This window comes from Leishmania martiniquensis, chromosome 33 (assembly GCF_017916325.1).
Source record: "Leishmania martiniquensis isolate LSCM1 chromosome 33, whole genome shotgun sequence".
NCBI lineage: Eukaryota > Euglenozoa > Kinetoplastea > Trypanosomatida > Trypanosomatidae > Leishmania > Leishmania martiniquensis.
Genome location: NC_090168.1, coordinates 419,596 through 435,097, shown reverse-complemented (window position 1 = coordinate 435,097; position 15,502 = coordinate 419,596). Strand labels below are relative to the sequence as shown.

The 15,502-nt window shown below is 59.9% G+C and overlaps 3 protein-coding genes across 3 annotated transcripts; all 3 read right to left on the bottom strand.

Annotated features, from left to right (window-relative positions):
- LSCM1_02586 (uncharacterized protein) lies at window positions 1-1,803 on the bottom strand (the record flags this gene model as incomplete). The annotated part of the gene is made up of 1 exon (XM_067320167.1): window positions 1-1,803. The coding sequence occupies one exon, from the start codon at window positions 1,801-1,803 to the stop codon at window positions 1-3; it is 1,803 nt and encodes a 600-aa protein (XP_067175542.1).
- Window positions 1,804-4,328: 2,525 nt separating this feature from the next.
- Window positions 4,329-5,573, bottom strand: LSCM1_02585 (uncharacterized protein; the record flags this gene model as incomplete). Its single annotated transcript, XM_067320166.1, has 1 exon — window positions 4,329-5,573. The coding sequence occupies one exon, from the start codon at window positions 5,571-5,573 to the stop codon at window positions 4,329-4,331; it is 1,245 nt and encodes a 414-aa protein (XP_067175541.1).
- Window positions 5,574-8,731: 3,158 nt separating this feature from the next.
- Window positions 8,732-14,800, bottom strand: LSCM1_02584 (uncharacterized protein; the record flags this gene model as incomplete). Its single annotated transcript, XM_067320165.1, has 1 exon — window positions 8,732-14,800. One exon carries the CDS (start codon window positions 14,798-14,800, stop codon window positions 8,732-8,734), a length of 6,069 nt encoding a protein of 2,022 aa, XP_067175540.1.
- Window positions 14,801-15,502: the final 702 nt, after the last annotated feature.

Here is a 15,502-nt window from a genome sequence, read left to right as displayed (position 1 = left end):
CTACGTAGCAGGTCGTTCCCACGTGGTCATCTCGACACCGGTGTTCGGATCCCGGTAGGCATAATACGTTTGCTGGTACTCGTGAGAGAAGATGGGGCGCCACCCCACCGGCAATGGGCCGTGGCTGTCGTAGGTCACGGCCGGTTGCACAGGCGCTACTCGTGCAGACTGGCATATCGCCTCCATCGTTTGATGGGCCAGCAGCTGGGACGGGGTCTGCGCATACCCCACCGCAGCGATTGGGCGGTCCTCGACACGCGAAAGGGCTTCGGGGGCAGCAGCCGCTTTTGTGGTGGCTGTCTCAACAGTCTTTGGGTGCCCTCTCGGCGTCGTCTCCCGGGCGGTGCGCCAGCGTTCATCGCTGCGACGTCGGCCATGACGACGACGAGGACGGTAGCGATCCCGTGACGATGGCGACGAAGACACAGAGGCGGAGCGTGAAAAGGAAGCGCGGGTGGACCGACTCCGCGAGCGTGACGGCGACCGTCTCTGCCGCCCCTCACTTTCGCCTGGGGACGGTGAGCGACAACGCTTGTGCTGCACCGCAGCCGAGGTCGACTCGCTTAGTTGTCCCTCCTTTAAGAACTCGACTCTAACCTGTGATTCTTGCGCACGCATAGAGGTAGGCCGCATCATGTGGGGGTCGTGCTTCCAGTCGCGCGGGGCTTTCACCTGCAGCTTCGCGAGGTTCTTTGGATTTGTCAGGTCCAGTTCAGCGCTGCAGAAGGGACGCACCGCCACCGTGCGATGATAGTTTCGGTCACCGTTCGGGAGAAAACGACTCTGACCCTTGCGTACGCTGTAGGAGCCGTTTACAATGTAGCGCACCTCCGCACAGATCGACAGCACCCCTTTCTGAGGTAGTTGGCGACTCTGCGGCTTTGTGCTGTTCGTGGGCAGCTCACTCACATACTCCACAGCACGCCGCGTGAAGACGCGAATCACATGACCCGCCACATCGGCATTCTCCAGCTCGACCAGCACCCGCCACTCTCGATTCGCACCCGGTTGACGGCACTCCATCACGACAATTTTGCGTGGTGCGCATTCCCCTACCAGCATCTGGTACACCATGAACGGTGACAGAGGAAAACTGGTCGCAGCACAATCTTGCCTGTCGCGCTTTCCGTCCGCTCTGGTGTAGCGATGGCGATTGTATATTTCCCTGAAGAGGAGCGTCACAACAACCGTCTGGCACGCCTCCCCGCACTTCTCTGCCCCACACAGCGCCTCTACTTGACTTGAGCTCGCCTCTTCCTTTCGCAGAGCAGGCGCAGCGCCCGACGATGTCCCGGCAGCAGTGGCCGAAAAGGAGGCCGACTCCGGCGCAGCGGGCGGCGCCTTCCGCGACAAGGCAAAGATTTTGGTGTCGTGGGCACCCGATGCCGCAGTTGGCGCGGGTAGCGGGGCTACAGCAGTCGGGTCAGAAGTGATGCGCTCTCGCCCCTCCTCGCCCCACGTCACCACCCCTTCTACCAACACCTCATACACACCCAGAGTCAAGTAGCCGCGCCGCAACTCCAGCCTGCCGTCCTCCGTGCGCAGTAACACACGCACTCGATCCAGAATGGCCCACAGCTCTTTTGGTGACGAAAAGAAAACCGCCCCGCACTCCATCACGTTCTCACCAGACGTACTTTGAATTGGCGGCGTGTTCATCAGGATGTGCGCAATGCCGCAGTTGGGGTAATGCGTGTCAAACAACTTCTGCAGCGGCTGGGCAGAGCTGCAGAGCGCCGGCGGCAGATTCAGTAGCAGCAGCGCCATCCCTTTTAGCACAGCATCCTCGTATCGGTGTGACATCTTCCGCTGAGAGAGAAGTGCTTCTGTTGCCGAAGAGGAATGTGAGCGGGAGGGGGGAGTCGGCTACCTGCTGCAGATCCGTCCCCCTTCGATGTAAGCAGAGCAGCTAGCATACACACACACATACACACATGCATACACACATACGTAATATATACGCAGCGAGTCGTCGTTCGGTAATACGCGCGTGGCGCACCACCACATTGGTTCAGACGAGGAAAAGGAGAGCAGAAAGGTGCAGTAGCGAGAAAGTGAGAGGGAAGAGGAAAGGACGTGCTGCACTGGGCTGCCTACTCTCAAATCTACAGCATCGGCTGGAGGAATGACTAGCAAGTGAAAGCACCCGGGTCAACGTTGATGCAACAACGCAGTCTTCTGCGAAGACGTCAGGGCGACGCGCATCGTTCGTAGTGTCACTTTCGCATGTTCGTTGGTATCTCAGTATGCTTTCGAGGTATCTGCACCGTTTCTCGTTCTGACAGAAAGCGGCGCTGCTGCTCCTGCAGCGGCGGCGGTCTTCGTCAACCTTCACTTCTTCGCCCTCCTTCGCAGGCGGCGTATAGGCAGACAGGGGGGAGGAGGAGGAAATCGTAGAGGGCATGACCATACAAGAAGGAGAGCGGGAAGAGGAGAGGCCGAGCAGCACTCTTACTGAGCACTGCAGTGGAGGAAGCGCAAGGCAAAACGGCGGACGAGGCAGTCGAGAAAGAAGCGACAACGGGACAGGGAAACACACCAAAGAGATGGCGGTGGATGCATGCGGAACGGTGTTGCTGTAGCTGCTGCAGTGGTCATCACCGTGAGTGTCAAAGACACACGTGCACAGGCACGCGTGCATCGAGGTGCCATTTTGGGCACAGTACCGCAACAGAGATAGCTTCACAGCAGAGGACGACACGACGGTGACGTCGAAGCGAGATGGCGTCACAGCACCCTTCGCGTAGGCGTTCTTCAGCTCCTCTCCCGCCGCATAGTGAGGCACTCAGAGAGCCAATGGCATCACCTGAGCGTATCCTGCCATTCACCGCACGTCTCATCCGTTTCAGCTTCCTCACAGCAGAGGGAGAGCGAACAACTGCGCGCAGAGGCAGCGGCGAGACTCAAGTCGTCGAAGATGGGCGAAGCCCGCGACCTTGCGAGGAATGAGAACCAGACGAAGTGAAGCAGTGCGAGTTAGGTGGTCGTCGGCGTTCTCTCACGGCGATACCGCCTAGGCGAGCACACACACACACACAAACTTACAGGCCCCATGGTGTCTGCACCTGTGTCGCTAAGCAGAGGAGAAAAGGCTCCTGTCGCACCGAGTTAAAAAAGCTGTTCTGCGACCTGGCCATGGAGGGGAGGGGAAGAGTGCCGAGGAGGCATGAAGTCGACTCTCCATCCTCTCTATCCCCATCGGCTCCTGCCCTTTCCCACTGTTGCCATCTCCTGACCGTCTTCACCCTCCCTACGATCGGCACTTCATCAGCAGCGCCGCATGCAGAAAGCTGCATCGTGTGCCGCGAGCACACTTTCAACGAGAGTCCCAATCTGCCCTCCAAATCGAACGTGACGCACATCAAGTTCACGTCACCACCACGACAATTAAGATATACGTGAGCTCCTCCCGCAACTCTTTGCTTCTCCTCGTGTTGGACGACTCCGCACAGTCACAGTCGACGTACAAAGGCCAGTACGGACGCCAGCTCGCCTTATTCGGAGTACAGAGAAGGCCATAGCATATCCTGTTCTCCTTTCGTCCATTACAGCGTGTCCTTATTACCGCCAACGGGTCGAAACGCGTCGGCACGACAGCAACCGAAAGGGAAAATTCGACCGCAGCTTGTCAATGACAAGAAGTTGAGGGAGAGAGATAAAGAGGGAGTGAGGAGCGCGCGAATTGGGAAGGTGGGGCCACAGGTGGCTGTTGGGCAAGGGGATCACGGGGGGTGAGGCGGCCAAAACGGAGCCAGCAGGAGAGGAGGGCACTAAGGAGGAAGCAGTGCGAAAAATTGTTGACAGATGATCTGCGTACACCAACCAACCAGCCAGCCAGCCAACTAGCTCCCAAGTCCCTTTCAAAAAATGAAAAAAAAACGAGCAAACGAGCCATGATTACATGCAACCAAGAGAGCGGTGGGAGTGAAACAGAGGCCGATCCACACCAAGAGAGAAAGAAAGGGAGAAAGGGAGAGGGGGGGCGCACTGCTTACCGCGCCAATTCTTTTTCTTCTTCGGCATGCTTGTACAGAGAGCCTCACATGGGACGAGCGTCGAGGGAGCGAGAAGGCCCTCGGTCGGGGTGAGAGTGACAGTGTGTGTGTGTGCGTGTGCGGAGAAGGGCGGCATAAGAATGAAGAGCGGCGCCGCAGCCCCGACGCTGCGACGAACGAGCAAGTATTCTTTCGCCCTCTTGCAGTTCGCCTGGCCCTTCTCACTCCCCCTTCCTCACGCAGCTCTGTGCATCGCCCCTTAACGCTCACACTCCCGACTGGATGGTTCGTTCCTCAGGTGGTGATGGCTTGCCACGCTGTAAGGGGGCTCGTTCAAGCCTTGAAGACCCCCTTCAGCTTCTCCACATACTCGAGGTCGTCACACATGCTCTTGCCAGGGCTGTCGGACACCTTCGCTACCGGCTTGCCCTGGCATCGAACCATCTTGATGACCATGTTCATCGGGCGAACGCTTTTGATGGAGCAGGTCAGCTGAGTGCCGATGCCACACACCACATTAACCTCCTGCTTGACGCAGTTGTATAGCTCCACCGCCTTTTCCAGGTCGAGGCCATCCGAGAAGACGAGCGACTTGGTGCGAGGATCGATACCGAGAGCTTTGTAGTGCGCCAGGGCCTTCTGTGCCCACTCCTCCGGTACACCAGAGTCCTGCCGCAAACCTTTATAGGCGTTCGCCAGGCGCGTGTCAAAATCGTTCAAAAAGGCGTCCATAGTAATGCAATCCGTAAGCGCAATGCTGAGGTACTCGGGGTACTCCTGCAACCAACAGTCCAGCGCCATCGTCTGGGAGCGGCGCAACTCTGGAGAAAGCTGCTGAAAGGCCTGAAACCACTCGTGCGCTTGTGTACCCACAGGCTGCAGGCCGAGGCGCCGCGCCAGGTCATAGTTACTCGTGCCGGTCAGATGCGGTCCGAATCGCGCATCCTCTTTCAGCGCTCGCACGACCACCTCCTGCACCGCCTGGCTGAACCGCCGGCGTGTGCCGAAGTCAACTACCTTGAAGGTCTCGAGCTCTGCCTTGGAGTGGTTTGCGAAGAAACGATCGAGCTTCTCGTGCAGGGTAGCCAGGGCCTCCGCCGGACCCACGCGAGGGTGGCGGTGGCGCTGGGTGACCTCGCTTATGATCGCCAGGAGCGGTATCTCCCACAATATCGTTTCCACCCATGGCCCCTCCACCGTCACCGCCAGGTCGGAACCGTCTTCGCCGAAGTCGTTCTTTTCGCATGCCAGCATGGGCGGCACGACGCGAATGTGCACCTGCTCTGGCTTGAAGCGGTAGCTGCGCAGGTACTCGAGGTAATCCTCCTTGAAGTAGGGCAGCGTTGACAAGTACGCCAACTCCTCTTCCGTTATACGCACACTGACCATCTCCTGGACGTGCCGGTGCACCAAATCCGCGTACACGCCAAGGTGATCCTCCTTGTTTCGGCAACAGAACTCATAGGCCGCCATCACAGTTGGGCTCTGATGAAAGACGGCCTGCTGCATGTGCAATTTGTACGCATCGGTGTCCAGAAAGGAGCCGATGATCGGGGAGAGCTGGTTGGGGTGAGCCATCGTGCTGTGGGCGCGTTCGCTCTCCTCGCTGCCTCTTTCGCTGACCGTTTCCGCGAAGCAAAGCAAGCCAAGTAAAAGGCACGATTCGCTACCTACCACAGGGGCGTTTCCTTGCGGACTCGACGCGGCCAGCTCTCGAGAAAATGAGCACAGAGGTGGAGGTGACGGAGGGGGCGAGCACGTCGTGTCTGCGCAGAGGGCAGCACAGGTGATGAGCAGGGAAGAGGTGCTACATGCGCACCCCCCCAAAAAAGAAAAAACTAGTCGGCCGCGTTCGGCGACCAGTGGTAAGTGATGTCGAAGATGTTGAAGTTTGACGCCTAGAGGTCAGCGACGTGTGTGGGAGGCTGCAAAGGGAGGGCACTGGCGCGCGAGACGGAAAGGGAGCGATATCGGAGAAAGAACCATGAAGCACTAGCGCATACCATTTATCTATCCGACTAGCATCGAGTAATACCGAGAGAGGGGCAGACGCAACAGTGCCAACGCCAAGTGTGAGAAAAAGACTTCAAGTAGTGGAGTAGAGGTGCAGCAAGAAGGAACAACCGCGGCGACGCCGACAGGGAAAAAAAACAGCGGCCGCTGCGAAAAGTTGGAAGGGAGGGAGGGGAGGGGGGCAAAGGCTTCACCTTGAGTCGAATGAAGGGCGACGAGTGCGAACGGCAGGCGTAAAAGTATGTGAAAGGGAAAGAGAAAAGGCGGGGGTGTGAAGAAGGCGAAACCAGCGAGAAGGAAGCTGAAAGGACGCGACGCGGTCCGGCAGAGAGGTCCCTGTGCGAGCCTTCCGGTTGCCTCCACAAATCGACCACGGAGCGCGCGACACCTCGAGGGAGGAAGGGCGTACGCCTCTACGCCGTCGAACTAGAGGAAGGGAAAAAAGGTGCGTTGTGGAGATGAGCCTGCCTGCCTTCAGCGCTCGCTGGGCTGCGCATACAAAAAATCTGAAGCAGACCCAAAGCCGAAGAGGCGAGAGGGAAGAGTCCAATGTCGGGCGGGTGGGGTGCGCGTGAAGCCGTCAGTGGCGACTGCAGAAAAAAAAGGGCTCAAGAGGGGGGGCGAAGCGGGTGCGAGTAGAGAGAGCGAATCGGATAGAGAGAGGCCCCATCTGCTGCTGTGGTGATAGCTGCGGGTGTTCGTGCCACATAGCTGGCTGCTAGAGGAGCAGAGCGAGCGCCAAGAGGGGACAAAAAAAAAGACTGCGTGAGAGACAGGGGCGTCGTCAGCACAGCCGTCGTAAAGGGAGAGAACGCAAGTTAGGGGCTGCGAATTCGGCGCGCCCGCATAGACCGGCCAACGTGGCGCTATGCGCCCACTCCCTCTCAACGGCTGTTCCCCAAGCAGCCGTATTGCATAGAACTTGGGCTGCGAACAGTAGTCTTGCCTATTTTTGCTGCTCCTGTGTACCTTTCTGTAAGGCTGACGAGGTCTCCGACATTTGGTTTCGCTTCAATTTGAGCGGATGATACAAAAGAAACAACCAACAGCCTCGCCGATACGCGCACGCCATCCGACGAAACGGAGAGCGTTGCCTTGGGCCTTTGCCTCTCAGGGTGTCTATTCTGCTATGGAGCATACAAGTTCAGCTCTGCTTCCGGCCCACATCCTCCTCCATCACCGGCCCTGCCACAGACGCGGCTGCCTGGTGCGGGGCGGCCGTGTGCAAACACACACACACACACGCTACAGCACAGCGCCGCACTCGGCCATCGCGAGCGCCGCCCCCCTGCCCCGTACGCTACCCGTCTGAGCGCGCACACCTAGGGCGGTCGCCCCAAGGCTCCCCACACCGGCAGGCAGAGGGAGAGGGCCGCGTGGGGTACGCTCGAGTCGCGCTGGCACGCGGCCCATCATACGAATGGCGATAGCGCGGCCGCTGCCGCAGGTGCGTCGTCCTATCGCCACCAGAGGGCGCTCCGCATGGGGCTGAAAGGGCGCTGCGGGATGAAGGAACGGAGGCGAAGGGTGGGCTGCCTGGTGCTCGCACACGAAGAGGGGTGTGTGCCGCGCGCTCCCGCCCTCCACCCCTCTCTGTTCCGCCCGCGATCCGGGTCGCTGTTTCAGGTCAAGAAGCAACCAAACAGGAGCGGCATTTAAGCACAGTGAGGCGCGTCGGTCATTCCCAATGGCGGGGTCGTTGTGAGGGGAGGAAAGGCAGAGGGTGCCATGTGACGACTGCTGTAAACAGGGAGTCTACCAGCCTTCTTGTCGACTTGACGCATCATAGAGAAAGAGCACCACCCAATATGAAGCAGAAGCCTTCTCTTCCATGAAGCTGAATGAGAGGGAACTACGCATGAGAGGGGACGGAGATCAGCAGAAACAGGTGGGGGAGAGAGGAGCAAGGGAGGAGGCGAGTGCTCAAGTAAACATCATGAAAGGGCTTAAAAAAGAGGAAAAAGGCGAGGGGTGAGTGTGAGATGTGTGTGTGTGGGGGGCTCTTACGCGCGCACTTTGCATACATGCATGCGCACACAACTGTTCAGAGAGTCGGAAGAGAAGGCGAACCGAAACGTAAAGAGAGTTGTACAAGTCAGGAAGGGAGAGGGATGAAAAAAAAAACAAAAAAAGAATAGCAGCGCAGCCGTCCAAGTCGCATCGAGAGCCAGTTGGCGCATGGCATAGACGCGAAGGCTGAAGAGGGGGGTGTACATCATGGCGATTGTTCCTGTTACCTCTCCCCCACCCCGCCCTCCTATTCCCCTTGTTGTGAAAGTGGAGGTGACAAGAGACAGCAGGGGGGGGGGAAGGGGCACCAAAACAAAGAAAAAAATAGATGAAGCCGAAAAAAGCTGGAGGAGGTGTATCCATTGCCCCCTCCTACCTTTCTCTGCAGGGGCAGGCGGGGACGAGAGGACGGCTTTGGGTAGGGTGGGAGGGAGGGAGCGGTGTGCAGGTGTAAGTGTGTGAGTACTTCACAGCAGAGTACGACACCAAAAGAAAGAGAAATGGTCCCGAAGCGTTATGTGAGCGGGCAAAGAGGAAAGGCGACGGTAGGCCGCGGCACGGTAAAGAACGCGGTGGGGTGGGGGGCCCGCCCGTCTGAGGACACAGGCGCGCATACATGCCTTCCAGTGCACATTCATGCCGCGCAGCGCGCCAGAGGACACCGGCGGCGCCACCTTCTGCATCCCACCGCACTGCACATGGGCACTTCCATTTCACTGCCGCATTCTGGACGGTGGCGTGGTGGCCGAGTGGTGCGGCCGCGAGACGTCAGAGAAGGGCGTTGGCGGCCCCTCCACTGGAGCCAAGTACATTCGAGAGGTTACCTCGGCAAGAAATCGTTTGGAAGAACTCGTCGCCTCCTGCGCCACAGGCGCACGGCCCCCGAGAAGCGATCGCCGCTTCTCAAGAATCGAGTCAACGTATTTGTGCACATCCAGCGCTGGTGTCAGGGAGGGGGAGGCAGAGGCCGCCGACACCGGCCCTGGCCCCTGCAAAGTTGATGACAAATGCTGCAGGGCGGCCACCGCGGAAGCGTCTCCAGCACCGCCCGCTGATACAGAGTGGGTGATAGTTGGGATCGCTAGTGCAGCCAGGTGCTCCCGCGTTGCTGCCGTACAGGTGCTCTTGACGAGGCGCGCTCGCTCGTTGGACAGGAAAGAAAGCGCTGAGATGAATCTCTGTTGCTCGACGTCCGCTACGCATCCATTCTGGAAGGCACCGGCGGGCAAAGGCGCCACTGTCTTAAGCATCGGTGCGGATGCGGAAACTGCATGCGAGGACGACGAGCTTTGCGTATCGGCACTTGCGTGCTCAGCGGGCAAAGGCGGTGCCCGACTAACCAGCGACGAGCCCTCCGACGCCGGCAGGTCAAGACGCCGCGCCTCAGTCGTGTCTGAGTTGGGGTGCGGCACCGCGGTCAACGAACGAAGAGCCGCCACCGTCGCACACGACTGCCGCACTCTATTTCGCGGGCTTCCAACGGCGCTGCCAGGTGCATCGGTCGAGGCCGTACTGGAACGGCGGAGCATCATGGGCCCTTCCACATCTGTTGGGGGAAGCGCTTTACAAAGGACGCTCCGGTGCTGCCTGATGGGCGCGTGGCCAGGCGCATGCCGTTCATCTAGGAAGCTGGCAGAGGTGACCGCCGCGCACCCCAACGGCCGTAGAAAGTGCTCTGAAGCTCTGCTTTGCCCAGAGGAACTGCTGCAATCGTTGGCTGCAAGGAGCGCGTTCGACCAGGTCCCTGCTGGCGCGGGGGTTGCCCCGGTAGATGTCGAAGAAGTACCGAGCAGAAGGCTGGGCAGCACAGGTAGAGCTACCAGAGGCTGGGAGTCCGAAGACAAGGGGGGTGCGCATCCCTGCCAGTGGCAGTGCAGGAGCTGGCGTGCATGCGAGTGTTTGAGCAGGCCGCGAAAGCACTGACCTGTCTCATAGCGGTGCCGTGAAGTTGGCGTGAGGCGGGCGCGCAGGCAGCGCTTAATGGGGCTCGGTGAGTCGGGCCGCAGTTCTGAGGGAAGAAATCTGCCAGCGTCGTTTGAGGGCAGCTCATGGGCAGTGCTGGTGCCTGGCTTTGTGCTCTCTCCAAAAACGAGGGTATTTGTGTGTCCGTGGCTCGAAGGTCTGTTAAATCCGGCAACGCTGCCAGCCTTGCGCGGTGGGTCCTCGACATCAAGGGCAGGTGACGTATGGGTCGCCGACGGTGTCCTGGCAGCCGTGAGTGGTGAGGGTGAGCCAAGGGTGTCGCGATGGGTGGAACTGCCCATCGTTCGCCTTAGCGCCATGCTGCCACTGCTAGCAAGCCTCCTGAGAGGCCCCACCAGCGCCGCAGGTCGTGTGTGGTGTGTCTCGTACAGGTCTGCCAAGTAATCATGGTAGCAGTCGCTCTTCTTAATTGCATCATGAGCTTCGTGCTGCCAATCAACGTTGCCACAAAGCGGGCACGAGAGCGGTAGCGCAGGTGGTACGGTTGGCTTGCCCAGGAAGCGGAAGGTCGAGGGCCGAGTGGTGTCCCACTCGTCCATTCCGAGTTCTCCAATCGGGACCCCAGCCAGCGTGAAGAGACGCACATAACGATCGACCCCGGTGCACAAGATGACCAAATGAGGTCTGTCAGCATCTGTGTGCGTCTCCAGCGAAACACTGAGCTCGGGGAAGCCCTCGCCAGCCTCCGATGACGGAAGAACATCTTTGGCGCCCGCGCTTGCGTTACTCAGCGGTGCGGCGTCACCCACGGTTGAGCTCACCTTGCCTGCGTGGATGACACGGATGCCAGCGAGCACGAGCCCGCTTGCAAACACGTGCACGCGCTCCAGTTGCTGCAGCACCGGCAGCGACCGCTCAGCAGCCGTCGCATCCTCCGGTGAGCTGGCCGCTGACGCTTCCACGGTGGGGTGGTGTTCCTGCGCGGGCGCCGACATCCGGCAGTATAAAGCAAGATTAGGCATCGCGAGAGCAGCCGCCTGCTCCTGCAAGTCTGTCAGCACCTTCCACTTCACACGGCACACGTGCACGTTACCCTCGCCGTCGCCGAACACGAGCACGCGCCCCTCTGTTTCGTCGATATCCACGGCCACCATCGTCCATCCACCAGTGGTGCCACCGCGCTCGGCGCCCTCACCCGCCTTCGAATCTTCGACCCCAGCAGCACTAGTCAAACTCACGGCTCCAAGGCAAACTCGACGCAGTGTATGCCAGAGAGAGACTGTGCCGTCCTCCTGCCCCACGATCAGCAGCCGCGGGTGGACTGCCGACAGCGTCATCATGAGGCTGACTCGCGAGACAACAGCGCCCGTCGTCGCCGCCACCGCCGCCGCCGGCTCAGCGTCGGCTCTGTTCAGAAGGGATTCGAGGAAGAGCGCTGTGCCACCAGAGACGCGGCGCTGACGCGGCGCGCCCGCCGGCGAGACGGCACCGCTGCGCCACGGCAGCGTGCTCGTACATCCGAAGCCGGCGGCATCGCCCATGGCGACCGAAGTTAATCTAGAGGAGAAAGAGTCGCCGGTGGCCCACGCCGGGGATAGATGAGACTCGCACACCCACAGTGGCGCGCTTTCCTGTCGATCGAAGAGGACATTGTACAGGAGCACTGCTCCAGAGGCCGTCGCGCACCCTATAAGTTGCGAACCTAGCTGCAGCAGCTTTGTGACTTCACCAAGCGCACTCGGCAACGTCCACGATGACGCCGGAGTGGTCGAGAACTCGCCGAGTTGGAGACCGCTGCTCAACGCGGTGGCGCCAGCGCTCTCCGCTGCCGTGTCCACGTAAAGGTGCGAGCCGATGGCGAAGATGTAAGAAACAGAGCGGTGGCGCAGAAAGGAGCCGACTGCGGTGACATCACGCCTCGACGATGACGTCGTCGCCGCTGCGGTAGTCGTCGACATTCGATCCGCAGAGGATGCGGCGGCAGAGCTACTGCGGCCAGAGGTGGGCCTCGCTGTCTTCCTTGCCGTCCCCCCCAAAGCCGCGGTCAAGACGCGCTTGGCTTGGCCATTCAAGATGTTCCACACAACCATGATACCATTTGCAAAGCCCGTGAGTAGGCAGCGCTGCAGTACGTCCATGGAGGCAGCCGTCGGTCGAAGAGGGGGGGTCGCTGATGTCGCGTTCGAAAAGTTCGAGAGAAGGAAGGAAAACTCGTTGGCCCCCGTCCGCGGCGTCCACGTCATGACAATGCCATCCGTTCCCACCGTGACCACCTGCCTAAAGGCGCGCGAAGACAGCGTTCTGAGGATCGGCACGTAGTGCCCTCGGTAGCGCTCCGGGTAGGCTGTGGAAATCTGCCACTTTACGCGCAAGGGAACGGGAAAATGCCCAAAGCACACCACCCGCTGCGGTCCCTCGTCCACGTAAATCTTCGAGATGGCAGAGCGGGTGGCGCCAACGCCACTGCCACAGCGGTCGAATGAGCTTGCCGAGGCCAAAGAGAGCTCTTGCTGAAGGTGAAACCCTTTGCAGTCGTAGACGTGAAGTACACCGTCGCGGCTGAGCGTGAGCACCCGATCACCTACAAAAGCACCACCGCAGCAGGGGCTATTAGCGGGGCCAAGCAGAGCGATGGGAGAGGGCTGAGTCCACTCCCACACCAGCGCATGCCGCTCTGGGCCAACAGTCAGCAGCATCTTCAAGTGCGGGTGCAGGTCAAAGTCCGTTACGCTCACATGCTGCTCAGGTAAGTCCGCTGCGTGAAAGGACCGCAGTGGCTGCCCCGTCACGAGCGACGTGACACGAACGTGTCCGTCGTCGCCAGAGCTCACTAGGGCGTGCAGCGACAGCAGCAGGTCTAGCTTTGTGACTCGGCCGTGATGCAGCTGGTGGAAGACGTGCCGCGCGACCAGCACCAGCTTCGTATCGAGGTGGTGATGCTGAGCGAGCTGGAAGAGAAAGACGTCACCAGCGCTCGTGCCGAGTAGCAGCACGTCCTCTTGAAAGGCCGATTCCTGAAACGCCGTCGCCGTCACTGGGTCCACGAGGGCAGTGAGAACGCCCTCGTTCACTTGTTGGCGAACGTACGGGCCTCTACCAGCCCCGGTGAGTGGGGTGTTATCCTGGTGCAGCACCTCAGCGACATTTGCGGTCGTGAGCAAATAAGTAGTCGCCAGGGTAGTTGTCGACGAAGGGGATGACATCGCCGTAAGCCCCAGAGATTCTGATGGCGCGCTGGCATCTCCTCTCCTGCAGGTGCAGTCGGTCTGTGCCGGCCCCCTGCGGCGCGAGTGCTCTGCAATAGCGGTGTCGTTGCTTGCCGGCTGCACGATACGGCATGAATGCATGGCAGAAAGGAGCTTACGTCGCATCCGCTCTCCTTTCGATTCCCGCGAGGCGGCACGGTTAGCAGGGGGCCGCGGTGGCGGCGACGCATCAAGGGGCCTGATGTCCTTCGGACTGAAGCGGGGGGCGCCATAGCTGCGAGCGCTGGATATGGTGCGTTTAGTCAGCGCCACCCCGCCGACGTGCACTGTGCCTATCGTTTCGCTCGCGTATGTCATACTGGCCGAGGACTCAGTGATGCCACGGCCGTGGTAGGCGCGCAGGACCTCGTACGAGGTGCCATCGAGGACATAAACCCAGCGGTCCATCGTAACCACGTAGAGAACCCGCTGCTTGCACCCCCAATGCAGCCCGACAATCCACTTGTCCACCTGCAACAGTAGACCTCGGTAGGCAAGGTCACTGCCGCCGCTCCAGGCCCGCACACAGCCTTCGCTGCAGCCCGTCACGAGGAGTCGGCGTCCCGGCTCCACCGCGACGCAGGTGATTGGGCTGCTGTGCTGGTCATCGAAGTCCATCCCACATGGGGGGCCGCCGACGACGAAGCGCTGATTCTCAAGGGCGAGGTCAGCTTTCTGTCGTGAGCGGGTGGCCAGAAACGTGGCCAGATCATTCCAAGAGACGGTGTCCTGCGTCTCGGAGATGGCCTTGGTGAGCAGGGCCTGGATCTCGGGCAGGGCAGCAGACGGTACCGCGCACCGGATGGCTTGTATAAATTCGTCCTGAGACAAGTTCCGCAAAAGAAGACTCGGCTCAGAGAGCGAGGAGGCAGGGGCAGACGAGTGCTTCTGTCGCTGACATGCTGCAGAGAGAAGCGTCCCGGCCGCGTCGCGTGCGCCTTGCTGGTCAGGTGGATGCGCTGCATGTTGGCTTCGTGGGAGGACAGCGACGATGGCGGATAGCTCATCTATCGAACGGAGCATATCCAGAGCCTGCGGCCCCATAATATGATCAGCGATTTCGCCATGTGGGCGTTCACTCACAGGCGATTCCATCGATTGACCCGCCGCCCCGTCCTGTGGCACCTGAAACACACGCATGATGCTCTTCAGTTCCAGCAGTCCTATTCGCTCCTCCAGCGGGAGCTGCGCCACCGCGGATGCGGAGCTGTACCGGCTACTACCACTGGTTCCCACGCTGGTCGAGCATCCGCTGCGCATCCCCTTCTCTACCGCTGCGCTTGAAACAGACGGAGTTGCGACGGCTTCGGTCGGCGGAGGTGGCGGTTTCACGGCCAAGATCCATTGATGCATGCTTGCTGCACAGGTCGCGGCGTGGCGGGGGGCGTTCCCAGACATAGCAGTGGTGGCCCCACCTAGGGAGGTGGGTGGCGGTGTGGGGTGGCCGCCTTGCGGGGCAGGCGGAGACGTCCCCAACGCGCTTGAGGGCCGGTCATCGCTGCCGATACACTTGGGCGGCAGTGCATCCTTCGAGCGACCAGCGCGTGCGCCCTTTTGCACAGCCACGAACCGTTCTCTTCCGCCGCGAGAAGACCCCATACGACACTTTTCCATTGGCGCGGTACGCTGTGCGCGCCAGCCCTCACTGGCAGTTGCACGGTGCGGAGAGTGGGAGAGGGGGCCGGGGCTATCTGTAAGAAATGCGCACGCCAACAATACGAAAGCAACAAGAAAAAGGAAGCGAAGTGGTGCGGATGTATGCTCGTATGCAAGCCCGTATGCGTGTGTCCCCTCTTCTTGTGATGTGAGAGGAGACAGAGTAGCTTGCCAGTGCAGCTGCAAGGAAAAAGAAGCGGAGACGAAAAAAAGAGTTGCTCACATACTTTACACCAGTGCGTCGATAGGAGGCCCTTCGTTTACTTTAAAGAGCACCGCAAAGAAGTTTGTGTGAGAGAGAGAGGGAGACGGAGTGGTGAATGTTCGATAAAAAAAAGACCCTTTCCCGGAAGGCGCCCAGGCCTGCAATAAGGAGAGAGAAGGGAGGGGAAGGGAAAGGGGTCACACGCGTGAAGGATGGTGCGGCGGTATCGCGCTCTTCAAAGGGACCTGCAGTCCTACGGAGCTAAACGAGAGACCAAAAAAAAATCCCCAAACATCGCTTTGGGCGTCCTCTACTCGGGGCGCTCTCATTCGATCCGTTTCTTCTTTGTTGTGGTGGTTCTATTCGCGTTCTGTTCATCTTTTCGAGCCGGAGAGGGCACCGGAAGTCTTTTGGAATGTGTCTTACCATGTGCGTGCACGTATCTCACACCCCTT